The 17,764-nt window shown below is 38.9% G+C and overlaps 1 protein-coding gene across 1 annotated transcript; it reads right to left on the bottom strand.

Annotated features, from left to right (window-relative positions):
• Positions 1-4,450: 4,450 nt before the first annotated feature.
• LOC308378727 (gamma-glutamyl hydrolase-like) lies at positions 4,451-14,143 on the bottom strand. The gene is made up of 9 exons (XM_080855699.1): positions 13,961-14,143; positions 12,036-12,144; positions 11,889-11,939; positions 8,997-9,081; positions 8,342-8,480; positions 6,438-6,544; positions 6,265-6,355; positions 5,995-6,129; positions 4,451-5,858 (listed from the first exon to the last, which is right to left on the bottom strand). Exons 1-9 carry the CDS (start codon positions 14,064-14,066, stop codon positions 5,743-5,745), a joined length of 939 nt encoding a protein of 312 aa, XP_080711825.1. The 5' UTR covers positions 14,067-14,143; the 3' UTR covers positions 4,451-5,742.
• Between the last annotated feature and the right edge of the window lie 3,621 nt (positions 14,144-17,764).

The following is a 17,764-nucleotide window of genomic DNA, read 5'->3' as shown; positions in this document are numbered from 1 at the left end:
TTAATATCTTAAAAAGTATAAAGTTTAGAAAAGTGAAAAATACATAGCATAAGTGTCCTTTACAAGACCTACGCGACAAAGTTCGAACGAAGTTTCTAAGTTAAGCGGTTCGAGCTGAATTAATCGCAGAAAAAGGTGAGAAGAATAAGAAGAACTAGAAAATGCATTTCCTGAAGGAAATACCAGTGCATGAAATGCAAAAGTTAGGAAAGAAAGAAGAAAAGAAAGAAGAGTGAAAGAAGGAAAGAAGAAAGGAAAGAAGAGTGGAAGAAGGAAAGAAGAGTGAAGAAAGGAGAGAAGAGAGGAAGAAGGAAAGAAGAGTGAAAGAAGGAAAGAAGAAAAGAAAGAAGAGTGAAGAAAGGAAAGAAGAGTGGAAGAAGAAAAGAAAGAAGAGTGAAGAAAGGAAAGAAGAGTGAAAGAAGGAAATAATAATTGAAGAAGGAAAGAAGAAAGGAAAGAAGAGTGGAAGAAGGAAAGAAGAGTGGAAGGAAAGAAGAAAGGAAAGAAGAGTGGAAGAAGGAAAGAAGAGTGAACAAGAGTGAAAGAGAAAAAGAGTGAAAATATTAAAAAAGGAGATAAAAATGGAGTGAAGAAGAGAGATTGAGTGTGAGAGAAAGTAGACTGAGAGGGATAGAGAGATAGATGGAGAGATGGAGAGAAAAATAAGTAGAGAATGGAAGGTGTCTTAATGTTCCTATACAGTTAAATTGAGAGGGACAGAGAAGAGGTTCCTTGGATTTGGCGCAGGTGTCAGTGAAGCACAGGTGCAAGCCAGTTTAAAGACCCTATTATGATGTCATAATGGCCCAATGTAAGTCAATGGGAACATTTTGATTCGTTTTTATTTAATATCTTAAAAAGTATAAAGTTTAGAAAAGTAAAAAATACATAGCATAAGTGTCCTTTACAAGACCTACGCGACAAAGTTTTAATGTTTAAGTTTCTATGTTAAGCGGTTCGGGCTGAATTAATCGCAGAAAAAGGTGAGAAGAATAAGAAGAAGAAGAAGAAGAAGAAGAAGCCTAGGAATAACAATACAGGGCATTTCATGCACTGTAATAAGAAGCCTAGGAATAACAATACAGGGCATTTCATGCACTGTAATAATAGGTTTCAAGGCATTCTTTGTTAGCAGGTTTTTAAAGTGCTTACTTTGCAAAGCTTGCTATCTTAGCTGTCATATCTATTAGCAATCTTGGCTGTCTCAGTTAGATGTCACAACACAAGATACTGCACTCTGACCTCTTTTACATCTGGAATTGCCATGCATTTCACATCTGGGTAGCACTATCAACATGGTACTGTTAAACTTTTTTGTTTTGCCTTACATCTAAATAATATCCAGATAGATTTGTTCAAAAATTTCTCCACTGCCATATTATGTATGACGTAAATGACTTTGTATCCCACATAATTTGTGATTTTGATTGAATCAAAGGTTTAAATACAGCTGACCTCTTTACAGACAGTTAGTGAAATCAGACTAGGTGGAACTCTAGTAGCGAAACCAAGTCCTGTTCTCTCCTCTGATGCGCATCAGTGTGGACACATGTGTCCAATTTCCGATTTCAGTCCGATTTAAATCGGAAATTGGACACGTGTCTCCCCAAATCTAGATTTCTTGTGTCCGACTTGAGTCCGACTGGACTCCGATGTAAACCCCTGGATACACGATTCGATTCCGCTGGGAAACGAACTAGACACGCATGTGTCTCTCGAATCTAGATTCCAATTGGACAACAACAACTTTTGCACGTGCTTGAGATCCTGCCCACAGACATATACATGCATCATTTGTGTCTATGATATGATAATCGCTGCTAGACGCTCAGTTCTTGTGCTCCCTCTCATTCACGTTGAAATACTGAAACCGAAACTGAAACTTTGGAACTGGAACGCAACTGTTTTGGACAGAACATGCTAATTCAGTGAACAAATATTTTCATATTACTTTTCCACCAGTTGTTAGTCATGTAATCCATTCATATCGATGTGAATCAATCAATACTAATACAACTTTAACTGTGGTGTGTTTTTGTTTCATTTCACAACGTATTTACTGTATAATCAACGGTAGCAGATGTAAACATTACGCATTTGATTTGAACTGACACGGCCAAGATCTGGATTTGTCACTGCCATGTGCTTTGAGATAAAGCAGTTAACCCCCCATGGAGACCCCATGGAGAGAATCGGATCGGATCGGAGTACTGCCATCATGTGCACGCACTTACAAAAACCTGAACTTTGATACTCCATCACTTGACTGAATCTTTGATAATTAAATTCATATACTGTTAGAGTCAACATGGAAGATCATTTAAGGCTCTTTCATTATTATTAGTCAGTGGTGGACGAAGTACACTAACTACGTACTTAAGTGAAAGTATAGATACCTGGTGTAAAATATTACTCCAGTAAAAGTGGAAGTATGCACTTTGAATTTCCACTTAAGTAGAAGTATAAAAGTATTTGCCTTCATATATACTTAAGTATTAAAAGTAAAAGTACCTTAATGAATTATGGTTCTAATGGCCTTTTATCATTTTCACATCAAAGCTCCGGCTCAATCAACTGAAAATACTAATGCCAATCTTTAAATCGTGTCTTACATTTGTCTATTGAATAGTGTATAAGCACAAAACATTGAAAGCTATCTAATGCCATTAGGTAAGACAAAGTGGTTATGAAATACAAGAGAACAATGATTTAATTTTACATTTATTTGTAACTTAGTTGCACATTTAATTATAGAAAAATGTGGAGTTAAACATAAGCTCCTTTACTATATCAAATCTGTCTGTCTGTGTTACCCTAAAACATAAACATTGAACATAAATCCTGATTTATGTTTCAAAGTATGATAAATACCATTACAGGAACTTGTTCCACAAAATCAGAGAATGTGGTGTTATACTAGTTTGTGCTGAAGACTAATGATAAATACCATTACAGGAACTTGTTCCACAAAATCAGAGAATGTTGTGTTATACTAGTTTTGCTGAAGACTAGTGATAGCAGTGATATTTCCTACACAACCCTAGGTACAAAAACAACAACACTTGACCTAGTTATATTAGTTTGTGCTGAAAACTAGTGGTAGCAGTGATATTCCACACAACCCTAGGTACAAAAACAACACTTGACCTCAGATCAAACGTGAAGAAAGAAAATGTCATTACAGGAACTAGTTTTTGCATAAATTGCACAAAATTAGAGCATACCAGTCTGCACCGAAGACTGTAAAGTAGTGTGTAGTGATACCTTTACCGAGGGAGTCAAGAACTGCATGATAAAAGTTTGCGACATCGTGTGCCTGAGCAGAAACACCGTTGATTGTGCGTGTTTCTTACATCATTTATGTAGCGTTACGTAGGCTGCTTGAGCATAAAACAACCTCAAACTGCTGCAGAATTCAACGTAGCTCGCGCTCAACGAACGAACGAAACTGACAAAACCGAAATGCTTTAGAGCAAATAGCGCTAATCCTGATTGGTGTAATTGTGAACTCACTTTGACCTTTCATTATTTGATTCGCTTTGGTAAAAAGGAACGAGAGGTTTTACTAAATGTAATGGAGTAAAAAGTACGAATTTTCACTTTGAAATGTAGTGGAGTGAAAGTATAAAGTCTCACAAAATAGAAGTACAGATACATAGATATGTTACTTAAGTACAGGAACGAATTACATTTACTTCGTTACTGTCCACCACTGTTATTAGTGTACGTAACTGGTTTACAAAGTAACATCAGTGTCTAGCTGTGAAAAGATGATAAGGCACGTACCAATTATTGGGCAATCATTCCTCCTCTCATGCACGGACATGACTTTTTGCACTAATTCAAATGCAGCCACAGTAGACCTGCATATATGCAGTCTAAACCTTTGCAACACTTCAGTGTTTAGAACTGTGGAGATTATCTAACCCTACCCATTCCAGTTCAACTGGTCACGTCCTACCCGTAGTGCAAGTTGGGGGCCTACCAAAACAATGACAATTTTAGGAACAGGAAATTCTTGAGTGTGGAACAAAAAGCCACCCTCTCTTGTATTGTTTGTCTGTAAAATGAACAAAATTCTTAATAAATATATGTTTAAAAATATCTAAATACTGGATCATGTGAAACATGAACCTGTTTTACTCGCATTATGCCCAGAAGTCACCAGGACAGAACATGCAGTGGTCTGATCTCAGTTCAATGCGAGCTAAGCTATTGTAGGAGCCACATTCATGCCATTTTCACTATGCTGCCACCCTCTGGTAGAAGATAATATCATCACACACATGGGAAAAGTGTTTCAGGCCGAGTAGTTTCAGACAACAAAGCGATGACACTCATTTGAGGAGCTGTTGCACAAATTAACTAAGGACTTCAGTTAAATCACTTTTAATCCAGTTAGAAGTTATATCACTCTGTACAGACAAACTGTACTGCTGGATCTGTATTCTCATAGCAGTAGACCTAGTGGTTTTCTAATTTGTATTATTATTACGCATCATCTTCTTCTGCCATGGGAGTCTATGGCAGCCCCTAGAACCGCATGGTCAACAGTTGTGAAATTTGGCACACTTATCGGGACCAGTCCCTTCATCAAGTTTCATGTCTCCCACTCCAACCCTCTAGCGCCACCAATGGGTCAAAGTTGAAGATGTATTTACACATATTACTTTTGAACCATATGCCACATTTTCCACAATGAGGTATCGTTGTATTCCCTGGATCAAGACGAGTTCAACGCACTCTATGACATAATAAACAGTTATATAAATGTTCTGCTAATTCCAATGTTAAGGAAAAGCGTTTTTTTGCAACTCCTTCTACAATTCTTGTCGAATTTTCTTCAAAATTGCCACACATCATCTTCAGACCAAGCTTCACAAAAGTTAACCCCTGGCGTTTTGATTTTCGCGACTGTTTGTTAGTTACAGTCAATCAAATTGATGTGGCCGAATTGATGTGGTTGCCATTTTGAATGAATGAATATAATGTTTTTGGTGAATATCAAATATTCACAAAATTTGGCACAGATTATCTTCAGACCACAATCACCTCGACTTGTATAAAAAGGACTGAATTACAGCTGTTTAAACTGTTAAAACTTGGTCCAAATTTGGCAACCATTGCCACAGGAAAAACAACTTCTATTTTGAAGCAGTAACTGAACTCTGGTCCCATCAACGACACTAGCTCACTAGGTAAGTGAGTTGGTGATTGGTGTCCTGTAGTTGGCAGCCTCATCGGTTCGAATCCAGCCTCTGATAAGTAAATCCAAAGCTTCTTCTGAGTGAATTGAAAGCTTCTTCTGGGTCATCTGACCAGCTTGGCCACTACATTGCTGCTTGCAGCTATATTTTATTATATTATACAACAAATAAATGTTGCCATTTGTGTGAGTAATTTACCTTTTTTTCATTTGTAACCACTGTAGATTGCATTTCAGCCACAGATATCGAATAATTATCTGATTGAGGATCACATCAAGGATCACAGTGGAAATAGGCTACATTCCTACTCACACTAACACACACAGTATGTATCATAGGTACTAACTGACAATATAGCCTAATTCAAAAAAATCAAGTTGTTGTTATCCAGTGCAAGAATGACATTTGTATCATTACTACTTTCATTCAAAATAGGAGTGGCACAGGTGTGTGATCGAAGACGAACAGGACGCTAAGCCAGAGACAGACGTGTGGACACATCAGTGACCTGGCCATTAGGCACTGTAAGGAAGGTCTATTCGAAGAAATACATCTGCTGGAAGGTGGTTCCAGTGAACACTGGGTTGTAGTTGTAGATCAGATGTTTCTGCTCCTCATCCTTGCTGCCAAAGGAATGAAAACTCTTCTTTGCTGTGAGGGTGAGAAATACAAATGTCAGACTCTCACAGATGAGTATATAATGTGGATTTAAAGTCAGGCAGAGGTCGACTGATCTTCAGTCATTACAGAACAGAGGGATCATATGTTAAGCCTGAGAGAGCAGTACCCTCGTTGACGATGAAGTGGGCCATGTGGAAGGTGGTTTCGATTGCAGAGGGGGTGTGAGGGTAGTATGGTTTGCTCCACTCAAAGGCATTCTTCTCTGGGTGCCACTGGGTTGCGTACACAGGGTAACTGTAGGCTATACAGAGAGACAGTACTTGAAGACAACATAGAATGCATTAACAATATGTCTGCCGTTTTGTAGATTCATTTTGTGTTGTTTTGCTCCCACCACTACATGCACACACATATGTACTCTCTCTCTGTTCCTCACCCTCCATGGTTGAAACAAACTCTGTATTCCCGTCTGTATTAGTGCTCAGGATTCTGTAGAACTTTCTCAACTCCTCATTCTTCATGAAATTCTGCAAGTCAGAGTAAGAAATTAAGCACAAACAAGGTTTGGTTATGGTTATGGTACAATGGTGATGTTGACTGTCCTCACACCTCCACGGAGATGCTCCATGAGTGGGAATTCTCTGTGATGTTCGCAGTTTCCAGAGCCTTCATCAAAGCTGGTGGGAAATCTTTGAACAGTCTGCTTTCCATCGCATCTGTGTAGGGAATATGACATCTGTGATACTAAATGTGAATTATTATTGTAATAAAGACAGACAGATAAATTATTTTATTACTGCTCCAACATATTATGCTGAACAGATATGGTAAGACATACTTAAAATGCCCTCCCAACGCCTAAACGTGAGCGACATGCTTCATTCCAACACGTTCTCATTCCCAACTCGTCAGAATATGAAGCTTGGTCAGTGGGAATAGCGTCAAAAAGTGACGCTAAAACCACCTTCTAGCGTCATTTTTCGACGTGCACGGTTGTTTCATCGATTCCTATTAAGCGTAATTTTTCGACGTACAAGGGTGTTTCATTGATTCCTATTATAAAACAATTGGGTTCTATCGCGTAATTTAGCTGTTTCTGATTGGACGAGAGACGTTCCATGCTATAGGTTATTCGTCAACATACCAACAGTTACGGGACTTTTCACAGCTAATAATAAATCACTCCGCGATGAAACATTCGAGTTGATGATAACGTGTAATAATGTGTTTTTTCAATTATTCAATAGATTTAAAAACAGTTTGGTTTGTTATAAACGTCAGAGATGCAGTTATGACAGGACATACCTATGAATAATTGTGTTATTTTCAAAGAATTATAGCCATGTTAATAACGTTTGTAACAAACCAAACCATTTTTAAATCTATTGAATAATTGAAAAAAAAACAGCTCCGTTGCAGCAACCATAGATATATATAATGGCTAGATGTCTTAAGACGTATATGAGCTCGCCCACCCATAACATTGTGTTGGTAGTGGTATGTACTTTTTAAATAACCGCAACTTGCCCAATTATTCAATGGATTTAAAAAGATTTTGGTTTGTTACAAACGTTATTAACGTGTCTATAATTCTTTAGAAAATAACACAATTATTCATATGTATGTCCTGACATAACTACATCTCTGACGTTTATAACAAACCAAACTGTTTAAAAATCGGATGAAAATTGAGCAAGTTATGGTTATTTAAAAAATACATAGCTTACTAAAACCAACGTTATGGGTCCGTTGAGCGGGCGCAAAACGGGCGACCACTGATGACATCACCCCATTCAAAGTCTATGGGCATCTGATGTATAGTTTTTAAAGTCTAACGATGTAAAATAAACGTGTTATGATTGCATTTTTGACGAGAAATCAATGTTAAATTGTAAGAATATAACAACTTAACAGTTTTTCATGAAGCAGAACACAAGTAATTACACATATTTTGGTAAAATGGAACTGATGACGTCACCCCATTCAAAGTGAATGAGAATTTTTGTTCCTCATGAACGTACTTCGTGAAGTCAAACGATATAAAATAAACATGTTATGATTGCATTTCTAACGAGAAATCAATGTTAAGTTGTAAGAATATAACAGAAAAACAGTATTTCATGAAGCAGAACACAAGTTATTACAAATATTTTGGTATAATTGAATGAATGGGACCTAACAAAATCAAAGTTGGCTGAAACGGTAGAGAACTTGACAGCTTCGATATAAATAGGAATCAATGAAACACCCTTGCACGTCGAAAAATGACGCTTAATAGGAATCAATGAAACAACCTTGCAAGGCGAAAAATGACGCTAGAAGGTGGTTTTAGCGTCACTTTTTGATTCTATTCTTCATATGAGAACGTGTTGTTCATTCACCTACAGCAAGTGTACGGTTATCTGTTTTGTCACCCTACTTAAGATATGGCATAGATATTTATATTTTACATTTATATTTTCATTCATTTTGATTATTTACCAGACACTTTCCAACCTTTGATCTGTACTCACCCTTTGTAAACTGAAGTGGCAGAGAAACTCCAGTGGTATTGGTTCGAGTGAGAAGATTCTCACCACAGGTCAGGACCAAGAGCTGCTCGAACCCCAGACATGTTCCCCACACTGGGAAGTGGTCACCCTGGGAAGCTGCCTGTTTTTAGAAACATAAAAAAGTGCTTATGAGATACAATTTGTCAAATCTTTCAGTCTGTATAATCATAATAATAATAATAAGTAAAAAACTTAAGAAGAACAATATGTGTTGCGCCTGTGGAGTTGATATTCAATGTTCTGGTGATACAAACAGGCTTTCAATTTTTTATAAATTTGCTTTGATAGTTCAACACAATTCCAGAATACTCTTGAATATCGTGAAAATATCATGTTAGAGGCAGAATATCTGTGCAGGGGGAGGGGACATGGTGGTGGCTAGCAATGTACCCTGATAATTTCACATATTTAAGTGTTATAGGCAGAATATCTGTGCGGTGGGAGGGGGTGTGGCGGCGGCGGTTACAAACATGCAACGCGTGCAGGCACATCAGTAGGCCACAAATTACTTTCTAGTCAGAATGGTGGTCCCTTGGACAAAACCAGTTGAAAACCCCTGAGTTAAAATATAGAACAGCAGTAGGAAGTAGAGAACATGATCCATGATCCTGCTTACCTCAATAGCAAGTCTGTAGAAGATGCCAGCTGCTTTGGCATAGCCTGAGGACACAAGATCGACACCACCACCGGGAAACAGTATGCTGAAAATAAATTGTATTTATTAGATGGTTTTATCAAAGCAACTTATAACATATTATAATTATAACGCGTTAACGCGTTATGATTAATTTACAGGATTAATGCTGGTTTTTTTTTTAACTCATTTAACGCATGTGCTGAATGAGCTTCCAATAAACCCACAATTGACCGTTCGCGAAACTCCTCCCTAGAACGGCCCTGGTCCAATCCTACCTGAGCAACCTCTACTAAGTGAAGAGGGTCAGGCAACCTTGAGGTCTGATGAGCATGGTGAAACGGTGTTCATACGGGACTTGTAGATCTGACACAAGGTACCCTGAGATTTTAGAGCGACACGTCGTTTTTTTCCGCATTTCTAAAGCCCAAAACAAAGGAGGAAAGGAGCCGGCTGTGGATTTAACAGTGTGGGAGACCCCGCTCCCAACTCAATGTATCAAAGATCAACAAACACACATGTCTGCTCCAAAGTAAATGAAGCTTCTTGAGCTTGCCAGCTAGCAAACTATGCCATCTAGCTAACTATCTAGTTGACAGAACACCCCCAAACAGTTATGGTTCATGTCAACTAGTATTATAACGACTACAAGAACATAACTAGTCTCTCCAACAAATGTGTTAATGTTAAAATAAAATGTTAAAGGCACAATATGCAACAATTATGCTTCAGGATTAGGGTTAGGATAAGCAGTTTAACCTTAAAATAACAGCTTAAAAAAAATTGGGGCGCTACAATGACTTTTAATATGGAGAATTGCGTCCGTGCCAATGGCATAGCAGGGTCGATAGGCATATAACTGCCTTCTGTAGTTTTGCCTGCCGATGCCCGCCGACCTGACTTTGATTACCTTCTGCCGATCTAGTAAGTAGCTTATTTGCCGTCTTGCTTAGTCTTGTGTTGCACATGATTGATGTTTGACTGTGTAAGGACAGTCGTTGAGTAATTCGTTTGTCATAATGTCAAAGTCAGCACATTTCAAGAGATTTCGTTAGTTTTAGCTGCTAGCATACCTTTAGCGAATAGCTATTAATCCTTAATGCACCTTTAATGTTACTGTCAAAATGTTAATGTTACCGTCTGTAAGGTTGCACAGCGATAGCAAACGCCATCAAGTTGCAAGGAGCTTAATATACTGTATCAATCTTGAACAAAACGTCCCAAAAGGCCATTATGAACTTTTTTAAATTTTTATCTTTGTAGCATTTTGTGAACGGGCAACCTGCTCCTGGGTATCCCAAGGTATGTGTGGTGTAGTGAAGCTTCAGAATAACGACAAGCAGGATGATATTAACACTCTTTACTGAGAACTGTCAGCAGCATGAAAGTATGTGACTAACAGCATTGAGGTTCACTCTTCTTCTGGTCTATGTACGTAAATTATCTAGGATTGATTGCGGAACAGTGCCTCCTAGTGGTAGCACAATATAGAACAGTATTACAGAACACAACAGTATGCTTAAAGGGATAGTTCGGGATTTTTGACATGAATCTGTATGGCCTCCCCGATGACCAGTGTCATGCAATCACGCTGACTTACCCCCGGCAGCGTCCTGTGAGCAGAGTTCTCGTCCAGTTTTGGTCAAGCCAAAAGTAGTCCGGCAGGTTTGCTAGACCCAGCAAAATAAAACGTTTCTCTTCCCAAAACATCATGTGTTCAAAAGAGTGATATATTTGCATCCCAAAAACATGGTAGTGGAAAAAGTCACACCTCGTTATCACTTGGCCCTATTTTCAGTACGCGCGATACTGCAACCTCACAGCTAGGGCCTACCTGTTTGATTCGCGAAAGTTGATTCGCCAAAGTTGCCTGAGAGAAACGTCCGTCACAGGAAAACGATGAAAACTGAGAGTCGATTCACCATCACCTTTGTTGCCACAACCTGGATAGTCGCAATCCTTCACCTTTTTTTTACACTCAGCTTTATGTTAATTTTATCAAATGTCTCAGTTTTCATCGTTTTCCTGTGACGGACGTTTCTCTCAGCCAACTTTGGCGAATCAACTTTCGCGAATCAAACAGGTAGGCCCTAGCTGTGAGGTTGCAGTATCGCGCGTACTGAAAATAGGGCCAAGTGATATCGAGGTGTGACTTTTTCCACTACCATGTTTTTGGGATGCAAATATATCACTCTTTTGAACACATAATGTTTTGGGAAGAGAAACGTTTTATTTTGCTGGGTCTAGCAAACCTGCCGGACTACTTTTGGCTTGACCACAGGACGCTGCCGGGGGTAAGTCAGCGTGATTGCATGACACTGGTCATCGGGGAGGCCATACAGATTCTTGTCAAAAATCCCGAACTATCCCTTTAAGGCACAACCTGAATAACCGGTGATTTGATACAAAGCCATATCATTACATAAGGATCATCATTTTAGATGCATTAATGTCCAATATGGAATAGCAAAGATTATTGCTTTGCAGCATTTGCAGCACCATTATTTTTGTTTGTTATGAATAAAAAAAGAAAACATTTTTAATGTATATATCCGTCTTTTGTCATACATCTTTTTCTCACAAAAATATACAGAGAAAAACATCTGAAACCTGTGATTAATTTGATTAAACATTTTAATCGTTTCACAGCCCTAATATATATATATATATATATATATATATATATATATATATATATATATATATATATATATATATTAATATATATATACACTTTCTCCATGAGTATGATTGCTCCCTAGGAATTAAATTCATGGCCTTGGTATTTCTCTTGCGTTACAGCAACAAGAACACATTGTAGTGATTTCTGTTCTTTCTAATACTCTTCTACCTTTTAACTTTTTAGATCCTTACCCATTGATAGACTTGAACAGTTGTTTGTATTCCTCTTCAGTTTGATTAATCCTGTAAAACATAATATTCACACGTGAACGTAGGCTTAACAGCTACACCTGGGCTAGGTGACAGAATTACAGTGATGGTCTTTACTGAAGGCCTTACATCACAGGAACCACTCGCGCTCCAGCGCCCTCCAAGAACTTCACATAAGATGCAGCGATGTAGGAGTTCTGCTTTGGCGGTGGGTTGTACACCTCTTGAGCCAAGACACCTAAAGGGAAGAAATAAGACATTTAAAGACAAAGACATCCACACTTTGTCAGCTTGCGATCACCTTGAACCTTGATCAAACATCTGCAGTGTTGGGCTTGATTCAGATTCGCTGCCGCTGCGCTGCCAGAAGAGGGGGACGCTTCTGTCAGTCTCACGCTTCTGTCAGACTCTTACTGCATTACAGCACAGCGGGGCTTTGCAAATACTTACTCAGCAAATTCATAAAGAGTTAAGAGTAACATGTTTTCTGTCATTCACAAATATACTTAATAGCCTCAAGTCCGTGAAACCATTAGAAAGCATATCCCACAGAATTAAGATCCGTCTAGGAAAGCATATTTGACCAATGCACCCAAATTATTAGACATGAACTTAGTCAAAGAAATGTTGACATTTTCAACTCCTTTACAGCAGTAAAAGAAACTGCATCTGATGTGTTGTCTTCCATTGTTAAATTGATAGATTTGAGTTTGTCTAGGGCAACCTTGATAGAAATGTGTAATGAAACTTTGTGTTGGTAAGATTAAATCAGTTTCAATCAACCTTCGTCACACATGCCATGTGCAAATCTGGAGTTAATCCACCCTGTTCTAGCAGATGAATGTCTTATTTGATTTCCCATATTTTAGACACTTCCTGCGTGACTATGCATTCTTACAGCCAGCCCACACGGCCATAACAGTGAACACGCAGCAGGAGGGGACTGACCTTTTTATGGTATGTTATGGTAGTTATCGCAATCAAGGGCAACCCAGCCATTCTCCACTCCCCTCACCACAAGACACAGGTTTTATATAGTGTTGACATACAGGCTAGTTGAATGTGATGTACGTACATTCAGTTTGTATATTAATTTGGTTTCTGCCAGAGTTCACATTCACAATTACTGTAAATAGTTCCTTATCTGTGACTTTCAGTTCTCTTTTATTAAATTGACTGTCTACTGTGTAAATCTGTCTGCTGTGTAAATGTAACATTTGGAGGCCTACTTGGTATGATGAGTTGGGTGTTAAAAGCTTTTAGGTGGAGCCAACTATTTTAATAATTGATTCAATTGTCTATTATTTTTACATTTAGCTCGATAGCATTGATTGGCCAACCACTTGACAAATGCCCCTAAAGGTCTAAAGACAGCAGTGCACAACACATTTGTGTGCTATCACACTAAGCTTTAATGCAAAAAGAAGAAAAAAGCAGGAGAAATCAGCTTCAAGAGCCATCGGTGGAATAGCATTATAGTGCGTGATTAGCCTCTTTAATGTTTTGCCAGCCTACCTGCGCGCGCTGTCGAATTTTATCACGTGAACAAGATGGCAAGCGTTTGTAAAAAAAAAAAAAATAATAAATAAAAATAAACTGTTCAATTCAAAGAACAAAAACCCTTGCCATTTGGAAAGATTACGCCCCGGAAGACAAACTAGAAGTCATAAGAATACGTTAGGCTTTTTGAGGGCTAAATCGGGGGTAGGAAAGCAAACTGTTTTACAAGGAGTAAATTGATCAGGGACCTTGTTTTCCCCCAAAACATGAAAGTATCCTATTGCTTGAAAAAAGCCATGTATGTATCAGTGATCCAGAGAAGACTACAATAATGTATGCTAGAGTTTAGTTTAGGGGAGAGTCTGTGGGGTCACAGTAGCAAAATTACACAACTTTCATCTTTGCTCATACACCTTCCAACATTAACTGCCCAGTCAACGCGATAGCCTACTGGTCATTTGTTTTATCTCTAGGCTTCTCACGATTTCAGCTATGTCAACAGTAAACTGTTTATCGACCAATACTCACTATCACTCATCAGTAGGCCTACTCACCAATAATTGGTCTGTCATTCCTTTTGTCTACATTAGTCCTCGGAATAGCGAATGCATACAAACCACTAATCCCAATGCACAGTAACGCAAGACAATACACAGACATACTTTTCGAAAAATGTCTGTTTTGGTTGTACAACAGAAAGTTTGGTGAACATGACAAACAGTATCTGCCGGTTACAGCCAAACTGTATGACGTTCTCTGACAGGCCATAGCTCCTCCCATTGACAGTTCAGATAAGCAACAGTGCATAGAAATAAACACTAGAAGCGCCCTTCTGCCTATGATCATGTGTCTATACAGGCGCCATCTTGTGTCGGGGTTCCAAGGCAGTTCTGCAGTTCCGTATCTGTTCTTTCAGCAACAATTGTAGCGGAAGTAAAAGGAAACGAGGAAGTAAAATACGTTTTTTGTATCAAATGAAAGGTTTTTACAACAAACAGCCCTGTAAATCGACTGGGTTATATAAAAGCCTTTTTTATGGAACGAGTTTTTGTTGCATTTGTCGTAATTATCGGGAAAATAGTTGAAAGCGTGTTTGAAAGCTATTGTAGCCTAATGTCAGTATAAAGTCTGAGTCTGACTACTTGCTAGATCATTGTTTATAATAGTATTGTGTTATCTGTGCATTATATTAACTTGTTTTAAAACAAGGTGAGATATATTACATTACTTTTAAACGTACAGGATACTTGTAGCTGAAAACTATATTAAAAATAATGTATTTGATCAGTGCACTTGCATTATAAGAGCAAAACAGGATTACAATGCATATAGTATACATATTTGGTACTGTTTAGAAGTTACTTTAAAATGGTTATAAGATACCATTGACTAGGCTGGCCTATGTATAAGATTGAAAAAAAACTAACCTTTAATAACCAGGACTACATCATGAAAGCACAGGTTTTACTTCACTTTAAATCATATCTTCTGCAGACATGCACCCTCTCAAACTGTCTATATTTGTATTGGTGCTATTTGTATTAACAGTGTAGGCTTATGTTTTTTTATATTCTCCTATTTTGGATTCAGTATAGGTCCAATGTAGTCAAATTATGCCTAATTATACCTATTATGAAGTCTCTGTTGAAATTCAAGAGGAAATTATGGATTAATAGTGGTTCCATGTCTTCTATTGACCAGCCTCAGATTATATACCTGATGTGTGGTGGTTAAATCAATCTTAGTGTTATTTTCTTTTTGAGTATGTATACTCTTCACTAACTGTTGTATATCACTCCTATTACATCTCCAAATTGTTCTAAGTAGCTTCACACTACGTCTTTGACCTTTTGGTCTTTCATAGGGCCAATAAATAGCTGGGAAAATTGGATGTAACACTTTCTTTTACTAGATAGAATAAATTGCAATGCTATCCTATTGCAAGTGAGGAACTGTTTTTTTCCCTCTAAACTTTTTATGTTCAGTGTTCTTGAAAGGTGTAACATTAAGTACATTACGCTCCCCTCTGCCATACAGTTTAGATAGATGGATACTTTATTAATCCCGAGGGAAATTTAGGTCATCCGGTAGCTTATACACAAATTCCCTCCTCCTCCCCTTATGCGTGGCGTTATAAAGCTGAATGGCCCTGATGACAAAGGACTTCCTCAGCCTGTCCGATGAGCATGACATCGACAGGAGTCTGCCACTGAATATGCTCCTCTGCCTGTTGAGAGTACTGTGTAGTGGTTGGTGGACATTGTCCAAGATGGTCAGCAACCTACTCAGGGTCCTTCTCTCCGACACTGTTGTGAGGCAGTCCAGTTCAGTGCCAACAACAGCTACCGCCTTCCTCACCAGCCTGTCCAGTCGCCCTGCATCCCTCTTCTTTATGCTGCCACCCAGGCACACCACAGCCTAAAAAAGGACGCTGGCAACAACAGGCTGGTAAAACATGCGCAGGAGTTTGTTGCAGACATTGAAGGACCTCAACCTCCACAGGAAGTAGAGCCGGCTCTGACCCTTCTTGTAGATTGCATCAGCGTTGGCTGACCAGTCAAGTTTATTGTCCAGATACACTCCTAAGTATTTGTAGGTGTTAGCCACCTCCACACTGACCCCCTCGATGGAGACTGGTAGCAGAGGAGGCTGAGACCTCCTACAGTCCACCACCATCTCCTTGGTCTTAGTGGTGTTTAGCTGCAGGTGGTTGTGCCTGCACCACTGCATAAAGTTGTCCACCAGGCTCCTGTACTCACCCTCCTGTCCATCCCTGATACATCCCACAACAGCAGAGTCATCAGAGAACTTCTGGATGTGGCATGACTGTGTTGTAGGTGAAGTCCGATGTGTACAGGGTGAACAGGAGCGGTGAGAGCACAGTCCCCTGCGGAGCGCCGGTGCTGCACAGCACAGTCTCATAAACTGTGGCCTCTCCGTCAGGTAGTCAGTGATCCAGGATAGCAGGTGGACGTTCACACCCGTCTGCACCAGCTTGTCACTCTCAGTCGGAGGGGCTGGATGGTGTTAAAGGCACTGGATAAATCAAAGAACATGATTCTCACAGCACCTTTCCCCTTGTCCACATCTTTACACACCTCTCTCCTCACAGTCTTTAGTTTCATCAGCAAAGTGTGATAAGTGTCATATGGCCCTGCCATTGAAGATAATGCATTTTCACCTGTGGGTAGGCCTATGTTTAAATTATTGTGGAGCATTCAGGGACGTAAATCTCAACTACTTCACACATTTTATTTAATGTTTGGAATGTCCTGAACATATTCCACCCCCCTTTTATTGACACACAATCTTTAGTTTCTTCAGCAAAGTGTGATATGTGTCAAATGGCCCTGCCATTAAAGATAGTGCATTTTCGCCTGTCTGATCGCCTATGTTTAAAGTATTCTGGAGCATTCAGGGACGCAATTCACATCTACGTCACACATTTTATTTAATGTTTGGAGTGTCCTGAACATATTCCACCCCACTTTTATTGAGACACAATCTTTAGTTTCTTCAGCAAAGTGTGATATGTGTCATATGGCCCTGCCATTAAAGATAGTGCATTTTCGGCTGTCTGATCGCCTATGTTTAAAGTATTCTGGAGCATTCAGGGACGCAATTCACATCTTCATCACACATTTTATTTAATGTTTGGAGTGTCCTGAACATATTCCAGCCCACTTTTATTGAGACACAATCTTTAGTTTCTTCAGCAAAGTATGATATGTGTCATATGGCCCTGCCATTAAAGATAGTGCATTTTCGGCTGTCTGATCGCCTATGTTTAAAGTATTCTGGAGCATTCAGGGACGCAATTCACATCTTCATCACACATTTTATCTAATGTTTGGAGTGTCCTGAACATATTCCACCCCACTTTCATTGAGACACAATCTCTAGTTTCATCAGCATAGTGTGATATGTGTCATATGGTCCTGCAATTGAAAATACTGCATTTTCGCCTGTGTGTAGGCCTATGTTTAAGGCATGGTGAAGCATAAAGGGACGCAATTCTCATCTACTTCACACATTTTATTTAATGTTTGGAGTGTCCTGAACATATTCCACCCCACTTTCATAGAGACACAATCTCTAGTTTAATCAGCATAGTGTGATATGTGTCATATGGTCCTGCAATTGAAAATACTGCATTTTCGCCTGTGTGTAGGCCTATGTTTAAAGTATTCTGGAGCATTCAATGACGCAATTCACATCTACTTCACACATTTTATTTAATGTTTGGAGTGTCCTGAACATTTTCCACCCCACTTTCATTGAGACACAATCTTTAGTTTCATCAGCATAGTGTGATATGTGTCATATGGTCCTGCAATTGAAAATAATGCATTTTCGCC

Source organism: Sprattus sprattus (genome assembly GCF_963457725.1).
Source record: "Sprattus sprattus genome assembly, chromosome: 17".
Lineage (NCBI taxonomy): Eukaryota > Metazoa > Chordata > Actinopteri > Clupeiformes > Clupeidae > Sprattus > Sprattus sprattus.
Note: the sequence above shows the minus strand (reverse complement) of the source record. Positions and strands in the feature narration are given on the sequence as shown.

Bases quoted from the DNA above. Each gene is read 5' to 3' on its own strand.
- LOC308378727 (XM_080855699.1), bottom strand. From the start codon at position 14,066: ATGTCTGTGTATTGTCTTGCGTTACTGTGCATTGGGATTAGTGGTTTG. The intron at 12,145-13,960 runs GTGAGTAGGCCT...TCTTCCCTTTAG, and splicing joins GAATGACAGACCAATTATTG to GTGTCTTGGCTCAAGAGGTG. The intron at 11,940-12,035 runs GTAAGGCCTTCA...TATGTTTTACAG, and splicing joins GCGCGAGTGGTTCCTGTGAT to GATTAATCAAACTGAAGAGG.